The 21,607-nt window shown below is 49.6% G+C and overlaps 3 protein-coding genes across 4 annotated transcripts in view; 1 reads left to right on the forward strand and 2 right to left on the reverse strand.

The window, feature by feature from the left end:
- Nucleotides 1-775, forward strand: part of ZSCAN2 (zinc finger and SCAN domain containing 2) — a 23,143-nt gene extending 22,368 nt beyond the window's left edge. Inside the window, exon 4 of the mRNA XM_043922681.1 lies at nt 155-775. Coding sequence (XP_043778616.1) covers nt 155-290 — 136 coding nt within the window. The 3' untranslated portion in view covers nt 291-775. The remainder of the gene's footprint in view (nt 1-154) is intronic.
- WDR73 (WD repeat domain 73) overlaps nt 1-11,272 on the reverse strand; it is a 12,150-nt gene extending 878 nt beyond the window's left edge. The window contains exons 1-7 of the mRNA XM_043922685.1: nt 11,165-11,272; nt 10,353-10,420; nt 9,955-10,043; nt 8,146-8,234; nt 7,471-7,535; nt 1,462-1,626; nt 770-1,129 (exon numbers count right to left, since the gene is read on the reverse strand). Of these exons, the coding sequence (XP_043778620.1) occupies nt 770-1,129; nt 1,462-1,626; nt 7,471-7,535; nt 8,146-8,234; nt 9,955-10,043; nt 10,353-10,420; nt 11,165-11,205 (877 nt within the window). The 5' untranslated portion in view covers nt 11,206-11,272. The remainder of the gene's footprint in view (nt 1-769; nt 1,130-1,461; nt 1,627-7,470; nt 7,536-8,145; nt 8,235-9,954; nt 10,044-10,352; nt 10,421-11,164) is intronic.
- A 996-nt stretch (nt 11,273-12,268) lies between these two features.
- On the reverse strand, nt 12,269-21,583 carry NMB (neuromedin B). Of its 2 annotated transcripts, none has more exons than XM_043922686.1 (3): nt 15,412-21,583; nt 14,608-14,780; nt 12,269-12,531 (listed from the first exon to the last, which is right to left on the reverse strand). In XM_043922686.1, the coding sequence occupies exons 1-3, from the start codon at nt 15,566-15,568 to the stop codon at nt 12,466-12,468; spliced, it is 396 nt and encodes a 131-aa protein (XP_043778621.1). In that variant the 5' UTR covers nt 15,569-21,583; the 3' UTR covers nt 12,269-12,465. The 2 variants fall into 2 exon arrangements, with proteins under 2 accessions (XP_043778621.1, XP_043778622.1); XM_043922687.1 differs by having other exon boundaries at nt 12,269-12,536.
- Nucleotides 21,584-21,607: the final 24 nt, after the last annotated feature.

The raw sequence follows: 21,607 nt of genomic DNA on the forward strand, positions 1-21,607 counted from the left end.
GGAGGAAGAAATCTTAGCCACTGGACCACCAGGGAAGTTCCCATGAAATAGGTTATTATTATTTTCCCCAAGAAACTGAGGGTAAAGAGACTTGTCAAACCTTTTCTGCTAACCCCCAATTCTAATCCCCCCACATGTGGGTCCCTCCCTGCAGATGGCCTTGTCTCCTACCTGATGGGGGAAACAGAGAAGCCTACAGAGAGAGAAATACCCCAGAGACGCCTACAGAGAGAATTACCCCCGCCTGGCTCATGTCTCCTGTTCTTTCTGGATCCAGTTGTTATCAATGAGCCTCTCCTGCTCCCTCAATTATTTTCAGCCTCTCCCCACTCAGAGGATTCTTCCATGGGCTTTAAGATACCTCATTACACACCCTCACTCAGCTCGATGCTGCCAGGCCAGACCCAGGAGTCTGCTGACCTCACTGGCTTGCTGTAATTCTAAAAGCAAGTCGCCTGAGAGGCACCTCAGATCCTGTCACCTCTCCCTGGTTAAGCCCATGGCTGTTCTGGTGCTGTACCACCTGCAGGCTTCTAGACAAACCTCAGAACTGAATTCCTGCTGGGACAGGAAAGGCCCGCTACCCATGTGTGAAGTTTGGTAGCCAGGATGAGGAAGGGCCATCCCTCATGAACCTGGAGAACTAGGAGTTTTTCTGTGACAACTGTACCTTCTGGGGCCAGATTTATTATGCGGCTGTGGGCTCCCTCCTGAGTACCTAAGAGTCCCCTGGGAGAGAGATGAAGTGACAAAGTCCTCTCAGCAGTACCTGAAATGGCCAAGCAGTTGTCCAGGCCAGGGGCCCAAGTCACTCGCAGCAGCTCTGGCTCAGGGCTGGGTGTGGACACGGGGCACTGGACTGAGCTCACAGGCTGGCAGAGATCCCGGGGGTCGAGAAGACAGAGCTGCCCGTCTGAGCCAAGGCGGGCAATGCTGGGCCCAGGGCCCCGGCCCCCAGCTTCAGCACACCACCGCCTTCCAGCAGACCCAGGGACCGGGCCGAGGTTCTCTGACGGGGCCCACTTCTGGCGGGTGTCGACCAGCCCCAGGCGGCCTGAGGAGCAGCAGAAGGCGAAGGTGTCCGTGTCCAGGACCTGCAGGCTACTTAGCACATCATCGTCACTGACACCTGGAGAACGGGGCGAGTGAGAAAAGCTGCTGCAATCAGATGGGGCTGGTGGGCCCGGCCGACGGGTGGCCAGTCCTCTCCTCGGGGAAGCTCCCCACCAGCCCCAGGCAGAGCGAACCACGTCCCCGGTGCCCCTCGTCTCACAGGTGCACTCAGCCGGCTGGGTGCTGCTCTCAGGACCACCTCCCCACACCCAGAACAGGAGCCCCTGAGGCCAGGCCTTGCCTCTCATTCATCTCGCTTCCCCAGCAGCGGGCACACAGGGCTGAATTTGGATTCCAGTGTGGCTGAGTGGAGCTGGGAGGCAGAGGAGCTGGAAGGGACTGCGGTACCTGAGGTGTACGTGGTCTTCTGTGAGTCCAGATCCACCACCTTCAGGCTGCTGAGCCTCACACCGTGGAGGATGCCGGGTGCCACCGATGGGAAAACGGCCACCCTGGGCCAAAGAGGGCCGTCGCTCTCGTGCACGTCCATGGTGCTAACAGCTCTGATGACATCTGGCGGGAAGCAGGAGAGGCTCAGAATGTTAAGGCAGGTCTGGAACATTCCATGGTAAGGGCCAGGCAGAAGGTCAGGGGAGAAAAGGAGCTCCCTGTCGGTGAGGGAAAATGTGGAGACCTAATAACTCCGTGCTGTGTTTCCACTTCTGGAACTGTCAGGGCACTGTCATTTCTCTATGATTTGTCTTATGAACTGTTTCACAGACTGGAGATAATGAATGACAGCAGCCACGTCCAAACCCGCCCAGCAGTTCTGGCTTTTTATAGTTTTGCGGAGAACAAATAAGGAAGAGGAAAGCACACACCAGCACTGTCGTCTGTAACAGGAACAGTTCACGCAGTGACGTTATTTCTTCAAAAACATGTCCCGTGACCTCAAGCTGTTTACTGAAGCCCAACAGGTGAAGGTTACAACACAGATGCCTTCAAACATAAATAGGGCAAGAAAGTCCACGTCTTTTTTACACTGAACATCGACACACTTGACCTCAGGCTAAATCAGACTTTAGCTCTGTTCGCCTCAGCCTGCTTGGGCAGCAGGCAGGTTCCCACCCTCTGCCATCTCCACGTGTAACACAGTTCAGAACAAGCAGTTTGCTAGGCACACTACTGTTACTTGACAGGAGACACACGTTTTCCATTTTCTATTTTCTTGCTCCTAGAGAGGGTTTACTGTTTGGTTTTCAGGTTCTCTGAAGAAAATGGAGAGCTGTGTTTTTACATTCTAGATGAGAAAGGGATTGATGAAAGAAAAAACACCAGCACGGCTGATCAAGCGAACATGCGACAGCTATTGCCTTGTGACAGTTCACACACACACACACACACACACACACACACACACACACACACACGAGTCACAGAGGGCGCGGCACGGCCGCGCTGGCTGCAGAGGCCCCCCGAGCCCTGCTCCCCAAGCCACAGGCTCTCGGTGCCCCTGGTGCAGACTTGCCGAACATAACTGCGCTGCCCCAGGGACTGCGGGGGGGCAGGGAGGTTGAAGCAGACACAACAGCTGAGCCTCAGGCCTCATGACAGCCTCAGCATGTCTCTGGGGGCACCAGTGAGGCCGAGATTCAAACAGCCCAGCCCGCCTGACTCTCCCGGGCCTCACTTAGATGGCTCCCTCTTCCCCTTCCACAGACTCCAGGGAGCCTGGCAGGGATCCCCCAGGATCTGCTCAGAGCCAGGGGTTCTAGGTGGGATCTGTCCCCTGACAGCAGGGAAGGGGGCAGCTGAGGGAAAACCATCAAAGGCCGATTTCAAAGATGCAGTGGAAGACAAAAGCTTTGGAGCTCCTGACTGGACAGTCACTCCACAGTTAACAAGAGGAAAGAAATGTAGGTTCTTCCTCCTCCTCCCCTCTCTCAGGGGAAAAATACCCCCTCTAGGAAAGCACACCACCCTCACCAAACCAACTGAAAGGAAAAATTACTATGAAGTCAAAGCAAAAGATGCTGTGAGGCACCTCCAAGAACTGGGCAATAAAAGAAAGTTGGGACTTCTCTGGCAGTCCAGTGGTTAAGACTTTGCCTTCCAACACAAGGGATGAGGGTTCGATCCCTGGGCAGGGAACTAAGATCCCACTTGCCGCAAGACAGTTAAACCCGTGCACCTAAACTACTGAGGCTGGGCACTGCAACACAGATCCCACATGCCACAACTAAGACCCAGTGCAGCCAAAAATAAATCAATAAATATTATTTGAAAAGAAGAAAGCAAGAAGGTTGTGTCTGAAGATTAAACCAGTAGAACAGGTCACAGAGGCTGTAAGCGACCTTCAGGAGTCAGAATGGCTCCAGACCCGAGATACTGAGCAAACCTATTACCAGGTTGAAAGGAAAGTGGTGGCCATGAGAGGGCGCTGTGGAGCCACCAAGGCACTGTGGGGGGAGGGGTGGGAAGGTTTTAACTTCAGTGGAGGCCTCAGCAGAGAGCTGTCTGACACTGTTAGACATGTCTTCATCTAAAGACATCCTCAGCAGACTCCTCCGCCCCAGAGCTGAGAGGAGAGGCCACAGACCCTACCTCCAGGGGCCTGGACAGCACCTAGGCCTGGGGAGCCACGTCTTCACAAGGTCTATACTCTGCCTCTGGAGAGCTTGGGCTTCCCTGGTGGCTCAGTCGGTAACGCATCTGCCTACAATGCGGGAGACCTGGGTTTGCTCTAAGAGACCTGGGTGTGCTCTAGGAAAGCACACCTACCCTCTCCAAACCAACTGAAAGAAAAAATTACTATGAAGTCAAAGCAAAAGATGCTGTGAGGCACCTCCAAGAACTGGGCAATAAAAGAAAGTTGGAAGATCCCCTGGAGAAGGAAAGGGCAACACACTCCAGTATTTTTGCCTGGAAAATCCCATGGACGAGGGGAGTGCAAAGTCAGAGATGACTGAGTGACTTCACTTTCACAGAGAGCTTATAACCACTTTGGAAGAGCTTATAATCATTTGGAAGCTTCTGAGCTGGTTCTTCTTGCCATGTTTATGTTTACCACACAGCCTGAGATTAGGTTAGGTCTTTTATAGGAAAAGAATAAGGATCTGGAATACTTCATCTTTGGGGATACTTATTTTTTCATTATAAACTAATAAAACGGCATTCTGGTTTATACAGCAGTCCTCCGGGTCTGGTCACCACATCCAGCCCTACCAACAGATTAGATTTACTCTGGGTGTGCTCACCAAATCGGCTGCGGGTCAAAACCTGGACCTTAGAAAATACACTTTTAGGTATCTACAAAAACAGCTGGCCAGACTTGCCCAGATTATGGACTATTCTGCACTAATATCCAGGGGAAGATAATGATCTGATTTCCTACTGGCACATGAGAGTGTCAGGGCACATTTCCTCGGGCTGAGCTCCCGGGGGCCTGGGGCTGCAGCTTCTCTGTGGCACCTGGTACCCAGGCAGCGTCAGAACAGGAGGCAGCTCCAAAGGTGCCCCCCACCCCAGTTTTAAACCACCGCTGCCCCACACTGCCTAGTCTTAGAGAAACATAAAAAACAATGATCAGTTCCTGGCATAAGGACAGACACAGTGATCACGGGAACAGAATGGAGGGTCCAGAAATAAATCCTTACATTCACGGTCGACTGATTTTCAACAAACACACCAAGGCAGATCAGTGGAGAAAGGTCAGGCTTCTTGACCCATGGTGCTGGGAAAACCTGACATTCACAGGCAAAGAGATGAGCTTAGACTCTTCAGTGATACCACACACCAAAGTGAACTCTAAGAGATTTAAATGTTGGAGCTAAAGCAATAAAACTTTTGGGGAAAAAAAAAAACAAACATGGGGGAAATCTATGGGTAAGATAGTTATGACACCAAAAGCACCATTCTGAAGAGAGATAATAAAATGGACCTCATTAAAATTTAAAATTTTATGCCTCAGAGGACCCTATTAAGAAAATGAAAGACAAGGAGAAAATATTAGCAAAACATACATCTGATAAACAACTTGTAGCCAGAATGTACAAAGAGCTCTCACAACTCAAAAAAGACAAAATAGCCAACCAAAAAAAAAAAAAAAATGGGCAGGTTTCCCTGGTGGCTCAGTGGTAAAGAATCTGCCTGCCACTGTGGGAAACATAGGTTGGATCCCTGGGTCAGAGAGATCTCCCTGGAGAAGGAAATAGCAACCCACTCCAGTATTCTTGCCTGGGAAATCCCATGGACAGAGGAGTCTGGTTGGCTACAGTATGTTGGATCACAAAGGGTCAGACACGCCTGAGCCACTAAACAACAACAATTCATAGTTACCACCAGGCATGATTATAAGCAGACTCTGAAATCAGACTAGAATTAAGTCTTGGTTCTGTTACCATCTTTGACCAAGTGAGCCTCTCTGGACAGTTTGTTCTCAGACTCATGAGAATTTAATGAGCTCACACATGGAAAGTGATCAGTACAGTGACTGGAATATAACATACACTCATTAAGATTACTGTTACATCTTACAGATTGTTGAGTAATGTGAACAAGTATCTAAGAAAATGTACAATGGAATTAGAATATCAAAGGGCCTATGACAGCATATTATCTCAGCCTGCTGGCAGGGAGTGGATAACAAAACACCCTCGTTAAGACTTGAATAGGTATTTTACCATAGAAGATACATGAATGGCTAGTAAACACATTAAAAAGATGCTCAACACTACTAGTTATTAAGAAACTGCAGACAAAGCCACGTGATATACAACTTCACATCCATTATGATGGCTTTAATAAAAAAGACAATAGCACATGTTGGTGCAGGACATAGAGAAACAGGAACCCTCATACACTGCTGGTAGGAATGTAAATGATGAAGCCATTCTCGAAGAGTCTGGGAGTTCCCTAAAAAACCCAACGTAAATTCACCACATGATCCAGCAATTTCATTCCTAATATCTATTCAAGACATATGAAAACATGGTCCACACACTTGTACATGAATGATCTTAGCAGCATTATTCCTAATAGCCAGAAATCAGATCCAGCAACTGGTGAATGGATAGACAAATGTGGTACATCATAGGAAGGAACACTGTTCAGCCTTAGAAAGGAACAAACTGCTGATACACGTTACAACACTGTATCACATGGCAGACCACAGAAGTATTATCATTATGCTCAGTGAAAGAAGCCAGCCAGGAGAGACCACATGTTGTATGAGTCCACTGATATGAAACATCCAGAAAAGGCAAATCTGTCATAGAGACAGAAAGCAGGGTGTGGGCAAGGAGATTAGCAGTAATTGGCAGGACAGATCTTACTGAGGACATAAACATGTTCTAAAACTGACTTACAGTGGTAGTTGCACAACTTGTTAAATTTACAAAAAAAAAAAATCACTGAATTGTATACTTAAAATGGGTGAATTTCAATAACATTATGAAAAAAATAATCACAATGATAAAGAAGTATATTCAGACACCTGGAAGCTACAGCATCAGACAACTGAGAAGGAAGAGACGACAAAGGAGGGCCCACAGGGTCAGTGCCCCAAACCCAAACGAGGACCAGGACTGCCTCCTGCAGCAGTGGGGCTGGGGGAGGAGCACACAGCGGTTTCTGGGAAGCACCCGAGACAGGCAGCGTGGGAACCGCAGGCAGACCACACGAGCCAAGGGGCAGTTCCCAGGGAGGCTGCCTGTGCCTCTGGGCCTGAGTCCACGCTGGCCCGCAATGCTCCCACCCAAGGAGGGATGGAGGGGCTGGTACCTGCCTGACGGGAACCAGAAACCCGCCGCTGGAGGGGATGCGCCAAGGGAACCCCCTCCACTCCCACAGGAACAGTACAGACGCTTCCTGTGCCTTTCCGTCTCCTGCAGGTCAGCCCGGCCTTTTCCTCGCTCTGTTTTCCTTCCCAGAGAGCAGCATGGCTGGAACGAGAGGTGACCTCCCTGCTGCCCTCGTGCCGCCCCTGCCCACGGGAGAGGCCCGCCGCTCACCAGGTGCCCTGCCTCTGACTGGGTTGGCGCGCTCCATTCCTGAAGCAAGCTGTAGGAAGCTCCATGAGGGGCTTGTGTGCATTGCTCTGGCTACTAATTCATCTCTGCTGTGTTAAAGTAGATACTGCATTTTCAAAATAAATTTTGGGGGCCACAAGGCATGCAGGATTTTAGCTCCTCGACCAGGGATCCTGTCCCCTGTGGTGGAAGCATGGAGTCTTAAACACTAGATCTTAAACACTGTGTTTAAGACACTAGTCTTAAACACAGGGAAGTGTCTATAGATTCTCCATTTATTTCCCAGTTGGCTCTGAGTCTGCTTCTTAACCGGCTCAGATCAGGGATTGGGGGTGTGGGAGAAACAGGCTTTCCCACACCCCCATCCCTCACCAATTCAGTCACTCACCACTGTCCTCTGCGAGCTGCCACACCTGCAGGTTACACCCGGGAGGGCCACTGGTCACCAGCAACCTATTAGGATGGACAGGGAACCTCAGCACAGACAGTGGGGAGCTCACCCACATCCCCCAGCCTCTCCCTCTGCAGCGCACTCAGCGTGGGGTCCCACACTCCCCAGATTGGGAGAGCTTATAGCAAGGAGGGTCATCAAGACCAGTCACCCTCATTTAACAGATGAGGGGCAGGCTTGATCCCCTCCAGGGACAGCTGTGGGACTGAGCCCTGGCTGCCACTTGGCATGACGTGTCCAAGAGGACCCAGCAGGGATCCCGAACACAGAACTCTCACCCACAGGCTTTCGGCCTCTGCCAACTGAGCTGTTAGCCCCAACCACCCACCATCGGCTCTTTGAGAAAGTAACAGCATCGCTTCTGCTTTATGCCCTAGAGCAACACCACTGATCTGTGGGTTACAGCAGTCAGATGGTCTGTGAGGGACCAAGACACCACTGAGCGCTGGTGTCTCTGTATTCCGGAGACAGCCCGTGCGCACAGCCCGTCCATGTGCCCCTGTGCTGAGGGCGGAGGGGGAGGGGTGGGGATAAAGAGGCAGGATCACCCTGCCGTTTGCAGCCACTCCATCCGGAACGGAAGATCTAAGTCACAGACAGAGCTGACCTTACCTGGTGTCTGGCACGTGCTTCAGATCAAAGACAGACCTGTCTGAAAATCCTCCATGCTGTACCTTGAAATCTCTTTCGGGGAATAAGCCCTAAAATACAAAGAGGTGGCCAATCAGAGAGGGCTGCTCTCTAAAGGAGTGTTTCAGAGGAGCTCCAGGCGAGGAGCCATATCCCAGCCTGGCAGGAAACCCTGGAAGCCGCTCAGGTGGTAACGATGCTTCTTGAGCAGGGCCTCTGGGCATGTTACTTGTATAATAAATGTTGGTCTCAGCTGCCTACAGAGATGGCTTTCTTTCCTACACATCCAAAGCCTTTCTTCTAACCTTTCTCCATAGCAAAAGCATTACATTCCAAGCCTGCTTAGGGGAGTCACAGAGGTTTAACAGTGTATCAGAGAAATAACTAGAATGTATCTGCGGACAAACTCAGCCCCATTCCTCCTGGCACCTCCCACCAGAAGTTAGGTGGGTTCCTCCAGCAGTAAAAATACAACCGTCAATCAACCAGTATTCACTGTGCCAGTCACCTTATTTAGTGCTTTATCACGTTGAATTCTTAGAACCACCCTGTGAGGTGGACAGTATAATTATCCTTATTCTAAAATGACAGAGCTAGAATACAGGGAGCTTAAGCAACTTTTCTAAGGTCACACAAGGGTTATGTTACACATTTGAACCCAAGTCTGTCTAACCAAAGTCCATGCTCTTAGCTGCTGGACTACTATCTCCACATGAGGAATCAGAGGCAGGGGAAAGGAGGTGGCCACAACAGAAAAGAGGAGGGACTTGCCTGGTGGTCCAGTGGTTAAGAATCTGACTTGAAATGCAGGGGATGTGGGTTCAATCCCTGGTCAGGGAACTAAGATCCCACATGCCTCAGAGCCCACATGCCACAAGATTTCCACATAATGCAACAAAGATCGCAAGTGCCACAACTAAGACCCAACGTGGCCAGATAAACAAATTTTTTTTTTTTAAAAAGAGAGAGAAAAGAGGAAAAGCCAGCGGTGAGGTGAGAGGTAAATCAGGTCTCTTATCAAGGCTTGATTTTGGTGTGGTCCTGTCTCCTGAGGGGTGGAGATGAGGGAGAACAAGAGCGCTAGAAAGAAATTTACTCGAGGACAGCAAAGGCTGAACTGATCTAGCCGATGAGTCTGAGTGATTTCAGAGTGACATTAGGCAACCATCAACGTTTTTCATCACACATTCTTTTCTCCTGGCTTCTGGATCACTGGCTGTTTCTGAGATGCCTTCTACTTTGAACATTATTCATTCTCAGTATTCCTTGTGCGTCCACCTTCCTCTACCCATTCTTCAAATGTCCTCCCTGGGATTCTGTCTTTAGCCATCATCTCTTCTTACTCTTTATACACTACACATTCTGAGTTGATCTTAATCATTCTAAAGTTTTAACCACCCTTGATAGTCTAATGGCTCCCCAAATCTGTTTCTTTTTTTTTTTCACACCTACAGGATCTTAGTTACCCCCACCAGGGTTTGAACCCAGGCCCCCTGCAGTGGAAGCACAGAATTATAACTGGACCACCAGGGAATTCCCCCTCAATCTATTTTTGATAAAGTATAATTGACTTCTTGCTCTAGGAGCCCTCTGTAAATCACAGGACTTTCTGTAGCACTTACCTCTCTGCATATCTGTCTCTCTTTATTAGACTATAAGGGCAGGCTCAGTGCTTACAGTTTCTCTCTCTCTAGTACCCAGGAAAATATTTAGTAGACAATAGGAGCTCCATAAAGGTTTAATAAATGAGTAGAAGCAGACACTACAGTCAGCACATATATTTCAAGTTACCTGGTTTTCTTTTACAGAAAGTCTGAGAGGCAGGATGAGATGAAGAATCTCATTTTTTTTCAGGCTTTCATAGCCAGCAACCAAGATTCCTGGAAAAAAGAAGCAGAATATACTGGGACAAACTGCTAGAAAGATTGTGAGCCATGGCTGGGTCTAGACACTTTGCCATATCTCCCAAAGCAAAAATAAACTCCTTTGCCACTGGTATGCAGCCTCGTATCGGGGGACTGGAAGAGAGCTAGATAGAAATATAATGCTGACAGAACAAGAAATTGCTGCAAGTTAGCAAGAGGTCTTCAAGTTCTCAGAAATGGTTGGGTCCCTCTAGGCTGAGCTCCTTGAGTCCCAGCTTCAGGAGTGGAATTCTGTCTCCTTCAGGGTCACGAAGGGCATCTCACCTTTGTCACCAATCCATTCAAGCACTCGAGTGGCTCCTGAGAGGTCAAATGCATGGAAATCTTGGTACCTGAAGGACAGAGACACGATGTCACATATTGATGCACGGCACTTTTACAACTGTTCAAGATGAGATGTCAGCATTGTTTAGTGGTTGGGGGCCCAAGCTCTGGAATCAAGCAGAACTGGGATCAAATCTTGTTACATATTTTACCCTCTGTGTGACTGGGACCAGGCCAGTCACAATTTCTCTGAGCCTTGTCCTCATGCGTAAAATGGAACTCCCAGAGTACTTCACAAGGTTGGTGTGCAGAATCGAGACAATCTTTGTTTAAGGTTTAACTCAGAGGCTGGTGCAAAATAAATGGTCACTTGCTTCCCTGGTGGCTCAGATGGTAAAGAATCTGACTACAATGCGGGAGACCTGGGTTGGATCCCTGGGTTGGGAAGATTCCCTGGAGAAGGAAATGGCAACCCACTCCAGTATTCTTGCCTGGATAATCCCATGGACAGAGGAGCCTGGCCGGCTACAATCCATGGGGTCGTACAGAATTGGACAGAAATGAGCAACTAACACTATAAAACAAAAATTATGCTATTATTATCCCCCACAAGCACGGCTCCTACCAGTACTTCACACAACTTGCACACACAGAAAGGTGCCATTTCCCAGAAGCGGGAGCCGAGGCCCAGACGGAGTCCTCCGTACAGGTCCCACCCCACACCAGGATTCCCCGCATGCTCCACCCCGCGCCCGTCGGCCCCCAGGCCAGTTCCCTGGCCCGATTCCACGTCCCATGCCCACACAATTTACAAGCGCAAGGACTCCACCAGCCAGTCCTCCGCGGGCTCCATGGCAACAGTCGCTTCCGGTATCCTATTTCCGCCTCTGAATCTTCCTGGGCAGGCGCGGCCTTCTCGCGAGGAGTGGGTGCGGCCTGCTTTGACCTGGGGGTGGGGCCCAGAGATGCCCTAGCGCAGGCGCAGACCTGCCGTTCTTTTGCCGCGCTCGGTCTGGGGTTCTCCGGATAAACTCTCCTGGAAAAATGACGTCAAGTCAGGGATTCCCAGGATGTCCGTTCCAGACGGGGCCTGAGGGATCAAATACACGCTGGTTTTATGAGCGTGTATTTGCAGATCAGAGGAAAAGGCCCGATAAAATACGCCCCGTTAAATTCGAATATTATGTAAAACAGAGAGTAGTTTTTTTTCATTTATGTCCATGCAAGGACATACTTTTTCATTAAGTATGTCCATGCAAGGACTTCTTGGCAGTGCAGTGGTTGACTTCGTGCTCCCAATGCAGGGGCAAGGGTTTGATCCCTGGTCTGGGATCTAAGACCCCGTTGTGCCATAGCGCAGCCAAAAACAAAAACACACAGTTAAGTCCACGCAATATTTAGGATATCTTTTTATACGAAAACATTGTTCATTGTTGATCTGAAATTCGACTATAACGGAGTGTCCTGTATGTTTATTTGCTAACAGTCAGTCCCACAAGGCCAGAGAAGAGAGTAAGCGTACACTGGGGTCTGGATCCCAGCTCAGCTCTCTTCTTTGTAAGCGCTGGGCACTCCCCTCAAACCTTGGCGAGTAGATAAAATCAGGTAAGCGAAGCCCTCCCGTGTAGTGTAGGCAGTTCTCTTTTACAGGTGGGAAACAGGAGAGACTTGCCTCTGCCAGTAGGTGGCAGCGGCGAGAGTAGAAAAGTGGCTGGCAGAGGACCTGGCATCCCAGCAGGCACCGAGTACCTGCTTGCGAATGAGTGGATGAGCAGAAGCCCAGAATCAGTGCCAGGCTGGTGCCACGGAGTGTTCTGGGCTCTTTGGGGCCAGCCCCATCCCAGCGAACACCAGGTCTTCCAGTCTCCTTCCCCTCCCATCCCCCCCAGCACAGGTAGAAGGAGAGGACCAGACAGTCTACGTAAAGAGCAGGGTTTTTATTCACAACTTCAACAGGGAAGCAAGAAATACGGCAGGGACATCATTTGCATCTGCACTGGCAATATTCCTGACAGCCCAACCAGAAATCACAGTAGTGGAGTGACAGAGGTCTGAGCCCATGATTTACATCCAGATGGGTCCCATGCAGCACCTTCCCTGGGTGGGCACAATCTCAGCCATGTCGTCGTGTCTTCCTGATTAATAGCATCACTTCTGCAACATTTGCACCAGCAGCCTCCTGTGCTGAAGGGGAACACACAGAGGAATTGGACCGGGCAGGGGTGGGGCAAATGATAGGGGCATCCTGCCATTCCTAAGTGCAGGGCACCCACAGAGGTCGGCAGGGGCAGCCTCCCCACCCCACCCAGTACCTTTCTCCCTGAAGGGCCTGGGAGGGATCAGGGCAGTGGTTTTCTCAACCTCACAGAGACAGTCAATGGAGATCTTAGAAATAAAGTCCAAGCACCAGGCCCAGTCCTGGGCCAGACAGTGTTTTGACTCCCTGACCTCCAGCTCTGCCCCAGACCTCACTTCTGAAGTCCGACCCCCCAGGGCTAGGTACTGCTTCCTCTGAGATTTTCGAGTTGGTCTTCATGTTTTGGGCCTTCAAGACCAGTGGACCCAGAGGGGCCATAGTCTTCCTTCAGACCAAGCCAGCTTGAGTACCTAGCTCTTACACCTGAAGTCTTTAGGGGCCGCGCGGCATGTGAGGTCTTAGCTCCCCAACCAGGGATCAAACCCATGTCCCCTGCAGTGGAAGCAAAGAGTTCAACTACTGGACTGCCAGATGAGTACCAGGCTGGTGGTTCTGTGCATCAGGAGGGTCAAGGTTGACTGGGGCTGGGGATGAACTTTCTCTAGGGAATGCCCCCCCCCTTTCACAATGCATACACTATATGCTAGGCACAGTGGGAGACACACAGTTAAGTCAGCCACCGGTGCTGCCAGGGAGCTCCCAGACTGCTAACAGGTTCTGTTTACTAAGTGTTTTCTATGCATTAGGCATCACGCTCAGCATGTGACATAAATGGTCTCATTTAAGGGAAGAGGGACACTATTATTCCCATTTTAGGGTTGAGGAAGATGAGGCTTAGAGAGGCTAAATGACATTTCTAAGGTCCCACAGCTACCAAGTAGCTGGATTATGAGCCCAGAATGCTGTCACGAGAGTCCACATTCTACTATACCTTACTGCCTTCTTTACAGAGCAACAAAGTACCAGGGAGGGTGTGTGGGATGGGGAGGTGCCGGGAGCAGAGAATGGATGAGCTGCCCCTCTGCCAGGCTGGAGACGAAGGCTGGCTTGGCTCCAGCTCTGGGGCCTTGAACCCTATGTGTGTGCGTGCTCAATCACGTCAGTTGTATCCGACTCTCTGGGACCCCATGGACTGTAACCCACCAGGCTCCTCTGTCCATGGGATTCTCCAGGCAAGAATACTGGAGTGGGTTGCCATGCCCTCCTCCAGGGGACCTTCCTCATCCAGGTCCCCTGCCCTCCTCCAGGGGACCTTCGAACCTGCATCTCTTACATCTCCAGCATTGGCAGGCAGGTTCTTTACCACTAGCACCACCTGGAAGCCCCCCCCCGCCCAAACCCCATAGGTCAACGGTTTACAACCAAGGGTGATTTTTTTGGCTCCCTCCCATGACCCCTCACCAGGGGACCTCTGGCAGTGTCTGGAGCATTGTTAGTTGTCATAACTGTGGGCATAGAGGGAGGCTATGCCAGTGGATAAAGACAAGGGAGGCTGCTAAACTTCCTACAATGCACAGAACAGCCCCCACAATGTAGGACTACCCCGCCCAGAAGAGCAGGAGTGCTGGGATTGAGAAACCCTGCCAGTGGTCACTGAGGCAGATGAGAAACTGGGAAGAGCACTGGTCAAAGTGAACAAGGTCCAGACTTGTTCCTGGCTGCTGATTCACTCTTTTCATCCTTTCTGTGGGCCCCAGGGTCCCAATAAGCACATACAGGGCACAACAAAGGTGGACAGCAGGGGTGGGGCAAGTCTGCATAGACCAGGGGGTGAGGGGTGGGGGGAAGGTCCTGCTGGAAGAAGCTGGATAAGCCCAGGCTGCACCTTTAGACTGGGCAGTGGGTGAGGAGGAGCATCTTCCCCTACTTTTTTGTCCCTCGGGGTTTGCTGAGAAGGTCAGCTCCCTTTCTTTGGAATCCTCCCACTTTGAGCTCTGGATCACAGGGAGAGCCTAGAATCCTTGGCTTTCCTGGGCCTCTCCTGCCCTGGCTGGGCACTCATACCCTAAGCCCAATGCGGGATCCAGGAGGAGCCCTGGCTGAGTTCTCCTGGCTCACCTGGGTGTGAGGTGCTGGGCCACTCAGGGTCATGCCCAGAGCTTTCTTTTGCAGGAGGACCCTGAGCAGATGATGACTCAGCCGTGGTGTCTGGTCCCTCAGGGAGGTGTGAGGAGCTGTCCCCAGTAGGGATGGGCTGGGGGGCTCCAGGCTCTTCTTGCCCATGAAGTGACCTAGAAAGGAGGTGCCAAGGCACAGGGAAGTCAGGGAGCAAGGATGCTATCCCAGTGGGCAAGTCCCCATCTCTCCCACGTCTCAGTTCTCCTGGCAGGAAGATACACACACAGCCTTTCTCCTCCTGGTCACCGGAAACCGACAAAGAACCCCCAGTGGGGCAAAGCCTGCACCTCAGCTTTTCCGGAGTAGGTAGAGGTGGGTGGAGGGGATGGCACAGCTGGAAGGGGCGGTGGGAGGCTCCAAGGGCCAGGAAGAAACTCTGCCAGTTGTGCTGCCTGCTTAGAAGAGGGACGGGAAACAGCAGAGAAAGACGTGAGGACAAGAGGTGTCTGGAAGGTGGAGGTGCAGAGAGGAGACACACTAGAGGTCGGAAGATTCAGTGCAGTCTTGTCTAAGGGAAGAGGCACAGACTGGCAGGTAGATCTAGGATCCAGCCTCAGCTCTGCTTTAAACCGGCTGAGTGAATGATTTAAACCAAGTCACTGGGTCTGGGTCTCAAGTTCCCCCATCTTACTAGATGAATTCCAGGGTCCCCACTAGCCTGGACACTAGTGTCCATGTTGAGGAGAGGCCAGAGAAGGAAGGTGGGAGGGACGGGGAGCGCTTGCCGGAACCCCGAAGACTCACCGGTGGCCCAGAGGTTGCCCCGCGGGTGCACTCGGATCTTGCTGGCCCGGCTGCGGGGCTCCGGGAGATCCCAGCCGAGCGGGGCGGCGCCGGCCGCGAGCAGAGCGAAGAGCAGGAGGCCGCCGAGCAGCCGAGCGCCCCCTGCCCGCAGGGTCATGGCTGGGCGCGGGCGACACCTCGGTTTACGTGCACTTGGCGGTGGCTCCGGTCGCCGGCGCGTGCCTTCCCTCCTTTTAAACCCGCGCCGCTGGGGGCGGAGCCGCCCCGAGGAGCCCGCCCCCGGCGCGCTCGCGGCCGCCCCGGCCCCGCCCTCTCGGAGTCTCGAGTCGGCCCGGGCCAGGGTCGGGGACCCCCTTCACCGCCCCCACGGCCGCACTCCTGACCCGACGTGTGCATGGCTTCCTCAGGGTGTCCGGGCCCAAGCCCACCAGCTTCAAGCTGAGGATGGGGGCAAAGCCGGCTCCCCTGGCCCTCCTCGCCACTCCCAACTGCTTTCGGTCCTTCTTCAAGGTAGAAAAGGGGGCGAGGACGCTGCCTTCCTGGGTAACATAGGCGTTACTGTGCCCTGCAAAGTGCCGGGCGCCAGAGGAGCTTGCCAGTCGGCCCCTCCCTCTTGGAGCATCTGACCTGCTCACCCACCTATCTTTATGCCCTCTCTCTCCCAGCCAGCACTCACCAGGTAAGCAGAAGTCACAGCACATGCTCCGGAAGGGAGTGCAGAAGGATGGAAGGGGAGCCCTCCTCAACCCAACTCAAATGGTGAGAGCCTGGCTTCTCAGTCGGCCAGGAGGCAGAGCTTTGGGTCAGGGGAGCGAAAGGAGCACTGGACCAGGAGTCCATATACAAGCTGTGTTATCTCTTTGACCCTCACCTTCTTCAACTGTCAAATGGGAATAACCCTGCTGCCCTATTTTTAATAATTTTACGTCTTTTCAGCCCAGTTATTTTGTGGCAGGAAGCAGCAGTCCTACAGGACTCTCAAAGTCAGCACTCTCCTCTCAAGGAGCTGTCCAGGCTTGTCTTGGAAAGAACTTTTAGGTCAGTGGCAACATTTAATGAACAGGAGAAGACGCTGTGCTCCAGAATAATACATTTATTTTTGCTTAAATGTTTACCAAACACCAACATTCAGAGCACCATGCTAAGGACAGGAGGGGAGACAAAAGATAACCATCTGCTTCCACCGTAGCTGACCATCTCATTGGAGAGACAGAGTACAAAAGCAGTCAATGAGAGAGGCGCAGGATACCAACCAACCCCTGGGCTCTGGACTCTTCTCAGAAACACTGCAGTGTGGCTGTGAGAGAACCTACTCCCCAGACTGGCTCAATAATGGTACCTGCTATTATTACTCTTGCCATGTCTAGCTCAGCAAGGCTCTGTGGATCACCATCTTAAAAGGGAAAGTGTGTACAAGAAGCTGATTGTCATGCTGAGCTACCAGAAAGCATGACAGGCAAGACAAGGACACTCGGTTTCCGGCCCAGGCTTTCTTCCCACTCTCCCTGCTTCTCATCTCCCACCCTGGCATTTACACCTCTCTGTATTCTTGTCACTGCTTAAGCCATAGTGTACAGATATAGCTCTCATCACCTTCCCATTATAATCGTTCCCTTTTCGACCCCCTCCCTCTGCTTGCATCACACACCCATCCTGTCTTCTCTGGTCCTCAGTCATAGAAGTTAGGAGGTGGTATTGAGTGCTGCCTCACTTAGATGCTTGAAGGAATCTTATTTGGCAGGTTTATCTCTCCTCATTTTATAGCTGCAAGCAGGCTCGGACTGGAAACTTGCCCAGACGTCACGCTGGAATCAAGACTTCAGGTCTGTTCAGAGCACTCCTTCAGGCCCCCAGAGCCACCGGGAACCGATGCTGCTTTCTCTGAGCCACGCCCACTCCCACTGCACCATCCTGTTAAAGAGCAGGTTGGTGTGGATTTCTAAAGGGGGCGAGGGAGCAGGCACTGACTGACGGAGTTTCACCTCTCTTCTACAGGTGACCTTGGCACCTTGGTTCTGCTCTGACAGGTTCATTTATAGTTAGGCAAACCTCCTCTGACATAGCCTGTGTTCACAGCTCCAACCACACCTGCGAGAATGATCCCCGATGTCCCTGGGGATTATTTCATCTATCAGATGAGCACAGGAAAAGAGGGGCTTCCAAGGACCTCAGAGAAAGAAGCAGGGCAGCAGCTCCACAGCCAGCTATAAGCCACTGTATCCCAGGAATGTGCAGCAGAGAGGGGGCTTGCCCAAGACAGCACTTCCACGTCAGATCCCTCAGGGAGTAGTGCTGGGCTGAGTTTAAAGTGAGGACCTCAACTGCACACTACCTGTTCCTAAGTCCTCTCTCCCTGGGGGAAGACAGACAGTGAATCACATGGAACTGCCAGGGGAAGCTCTTCAGAGCTCACTCTGACCCTCTGAGATTTCAGACAATGCAGAGAAGATTCAAAGGACACCCAAAAGATGAATAAGGGGTGAAAGATATATGGCAAATCCTCTGATAACCAACACCAACCAAATATTTAGACTGCATCATGCTTTTAATCAAAGATTGCTTAAAATAAAGAACATATATAGTATTGATTGCTACGTTTCATTAAATTAGAATCAATTACAAATAACATCTTTTCACAGCCAAATCTTTTTTTGTTATTGTTTTCCAAAGCACTTACATGCACACTCCTTTGATCACCAACACTACTCTGATGCAGTAAAGGCTAGTACTATGTCCATTTTATAGATGAGTTAACTCAAGTAAACACAAGTTAGTTGCACAGAAGCTAAACAAACAGAGAAATCCTGAGTGTGGACTTCAAACACATGAAAGGTACAGAGGACAAAAGAGAAAATAAAAAGCAGAAATTTAAATGAGACATAAATGAGCCTAGAGAAAAAGGAAGGGTGACAAACAGAGATGCTCAGAATAAGATGGTGTAAAATCAGTCTTCTGGCAAATCTCTGAGCACAGATCCCATATGCATGGGTTGTGGAGAGAAAGAGAAACATCTTGGGACATCTCAGGTCCTGCTCTTTAGGTTCAGAATGGGCAAGGGGCTGTAGAATCAGGAGAAATGCATAATCTTTAAGAGAGGAAGAAAAAGAATCAGGGATATTTGATACAATTTCACAAAGTCAGAGGGAACACATAGGAACTAGCTAGAATATCAAAATATTAACCATTAAAAAGGAACTATTTCAGGAACTGAAATTGCCAAAATACAACAATTTTTCAAGACAATATTCAAAAACAAAATAGAGAAGATACATGTAATGAGAAAGTGATGAGAATGCCAAGAATGGCTAAGAAAGCTAAGCAGCTGCTGCTCAGCTAAATGGCACAAATGCTCAGGAAAGTTACCACAACCCTAACCAAGTGAGAAGCCCCAGGACCCGTGTTCATAAGATGATTTGGGTGTAATAGGTACTTCAGGGGGCATTTCAGTAACTGAAATAAATACTCTTTTAACTCCAAAGAGGTTTAAATACTTGGAAGTTTACCTGAGAATTTCACTATTTCTAGGCGATTTACTGAGGAAATCCATGGAAGAACAACCTAGGGCTTCTATGAAAGAACACCCAAGGGCCTTGTGATTGTGGGGCTTATTCCAGATAAATGAATCTCATGAGAGTTTATAAAGGTAGAATAACTGGGTTATGACATTGTGGCCTGGTAAACATAACCAGAATTCAAGTTCTGGCTCTGCCACCCACAGGTCTGGAGATCCTGGGCAAATCTCTTCACCTCCAGTTTCTCTTTTGTAAAATGGAGTTTATTTTGAGGACTAAAGGAGAAAAAAAAAATGTTATAAATTCAAAAGCACTTGGCCAAGCACTGGAGAATTTGGAGTACTCACTATTATTAGCTGGATCCTAGGAAAAGCAAAGCCTGCCTTACATCTGAAGCCCATTACAGGGGGAAAAGCCTCCCTGGGTAGCGGGTGAGGCCACGGCATTGACACAACAGTCAGTCCGCAAAATGCCTATTACATCGTCACTTGTTTGATAAACAAATGCTAGCATACCTGCCTCAACTTTTGACCAATTCCAAGGAACATGTTCTATATGGCATTCTCTCTTCTTGCTTAAATAAGTTGTCAAGCTGACAACCCTCAGCAAAGCATCATGCGAGCAGATTTCCTTACTTGCCTGCCCAAAGTCCTGAGTATAAATTATTTTAACTCGATTCCTTGAATGAAAGCTGGAAACCAGCTTGAAAGGGTTCCAGATTTGGCTCAAATGGTAAAGAATCCGCCTGCAGTGCAGAAGACCTGGGTTAGAACCAGCTTAGCCATCTAAATAAACTGGCCAGTTAAAATAAGGGCTTTACAGAAATGATTCTTGATGGAGAGTAGGTGGCATTCCAGAAACTCCTAAAATTAACAGAACAAGGATCTATAATTTGAAAGTTGCCTTGAATATAACTGTATATGACAGATGAGTAACTACTGTTTTTATAGTACAAACTTAAGAAGAAGCAAGATAACATGTTCTTGGCTGGTAAGGATAAGAGGCTGGATATAACAGACCTGAAAAGAGGTTTATCAGAATGGAGAGGAGGTATGAAATTTTTGTTTCTTAAAAAAAGACCATGAGTTTATAAGGACTTCCCTGGCAGTCTAGTGGTTAAAACTCTGCAGTTCCAGTGCAGAGGGTACAGGTTCAATCCCTGATCAGGAAGATCCTGCATGCCACATGATTTGATTAAAAAAAAAACAAACCATGAGTTTTTAAAGATTAAGGAAAACTGCTTTACAGGAAAACTAATTGAAGGAAGATTCCTGGCTGATTAGATGGGTAGCTGATTTTTTGCGAGGTGGCTTTCTGCAGAAGGGGCCAAACTATACCTGAACATTCTCAGGAACAGCTCTATGAAAATCATTAGGCTAATTAATATAGAGATTATTGCATAATGCTACACAGTGTCGTTGCAGTGAGGTCTCAGAAGAGAAGTTTCTAGATTTCTGAGTGTCATTACAAGTTTTAAAAAAATTCCCACTTTATATCCATTCCATGAACCATAGATATGATTCTTTCCCTCTTCACATTAGCCCCTAAGGAGCTGAGAACCAAAGCGATGGATCTTCTCCAGCAGACAGCAGGATCTTCTGACATGTCTTGTAGTTACTAACCTCACCTCCCATTTTACCCTTTCCTCCTCCCATGCTTATTTCAACCCCAAATTCTTCAACTGTTTTATATCATATCACATAGTACTGGAAGTATCTTTATGAGCCACTTTGTTCCAAATCCTTTCTGGAACAAGAGAGGGTATAAATAAATCTAAAATGTGAAAAACACTGTGACAGGCACTAGGGGATACACAAGAATGAATTACAGGCTAGTCTTGTTTATATGCCTTCAAGGAGCTAGCTGGAGAGCTGGACACACATAAGACAAACCACTCTGAGGACAGTGAACAAAGTACTGAGGAGACAGCACCAAGAAGGAAGCACTGTATACCTGAGAGCTTGGTGAATTAGAAACACCTCTCTTTGAGCTCCCTGTGCATCTCTTAAGGTTGCACTTACGATCCTATGTGGAAAGATCTGTTTACACATTGCCCCAATTAAGGCACTGAGTTCCTGGCAGAGGAGGGACCTTGCCTCACTCATCTTTGTCTCCCCAGGGCCTGGCCCCAAAGCTGGCACAGAGTAGATGCTCAATAAATGTCTCCTGAATGAGAAAGCTTTTAGTAAGCAGAGAAGTGAGCAGGCACTCCAGGCAGGGCGACCCAGCATAAACAAAGACTGCATATCTATACAGTGAGACCATTGTCAAGGCTATGAGAACCTGGGGTCTGCTAAGAGCTGAGGTCAGAAAAACCCTGCGGGCCTGGGATGCTACAGGACCTAGAAGGCAATGTCCTCGCTGTTTCTGATAACCTCTGCATATTCTAATTCCCAACACTTTTTGGTTACATAGAGTTCTTTCTACATCCAGATTCACCATAGTTATGTGTGAAGGGTTAAATTTGTTGTTTTATTTCGGAAACTTCTCTGGTATTACTTGAGGTTATAATAAGGGACAATGGGGACAGAGACATGCCTGGCCAGGAAACAGCATGAGGAGCTGACAAAAGTCTGTCTAGTCAAAGCTATGGTTTTTCCTGCAGTCATGTATGGATGTGAGAGCTGGACCATAAGCACCGAAGAACTGATACTTTCTAACTGTAGTGCTGGAGAAGACTCCTG

The sequence above is a fragment of the Cervus elaphus genome, chromosome 13, assembly GCF_910594005.1.
Source record: "Cervus elaphus chromosome 13, mCerEla1.1, whole genome shotgun sequence".
NCBI classification, from domain to species: domain Eukaryota; kingdom Metazoa; phylum Chordata; class Mammalia; order Artiodactyla; family Cervidae; genus Cervus; species Cervus elaphus.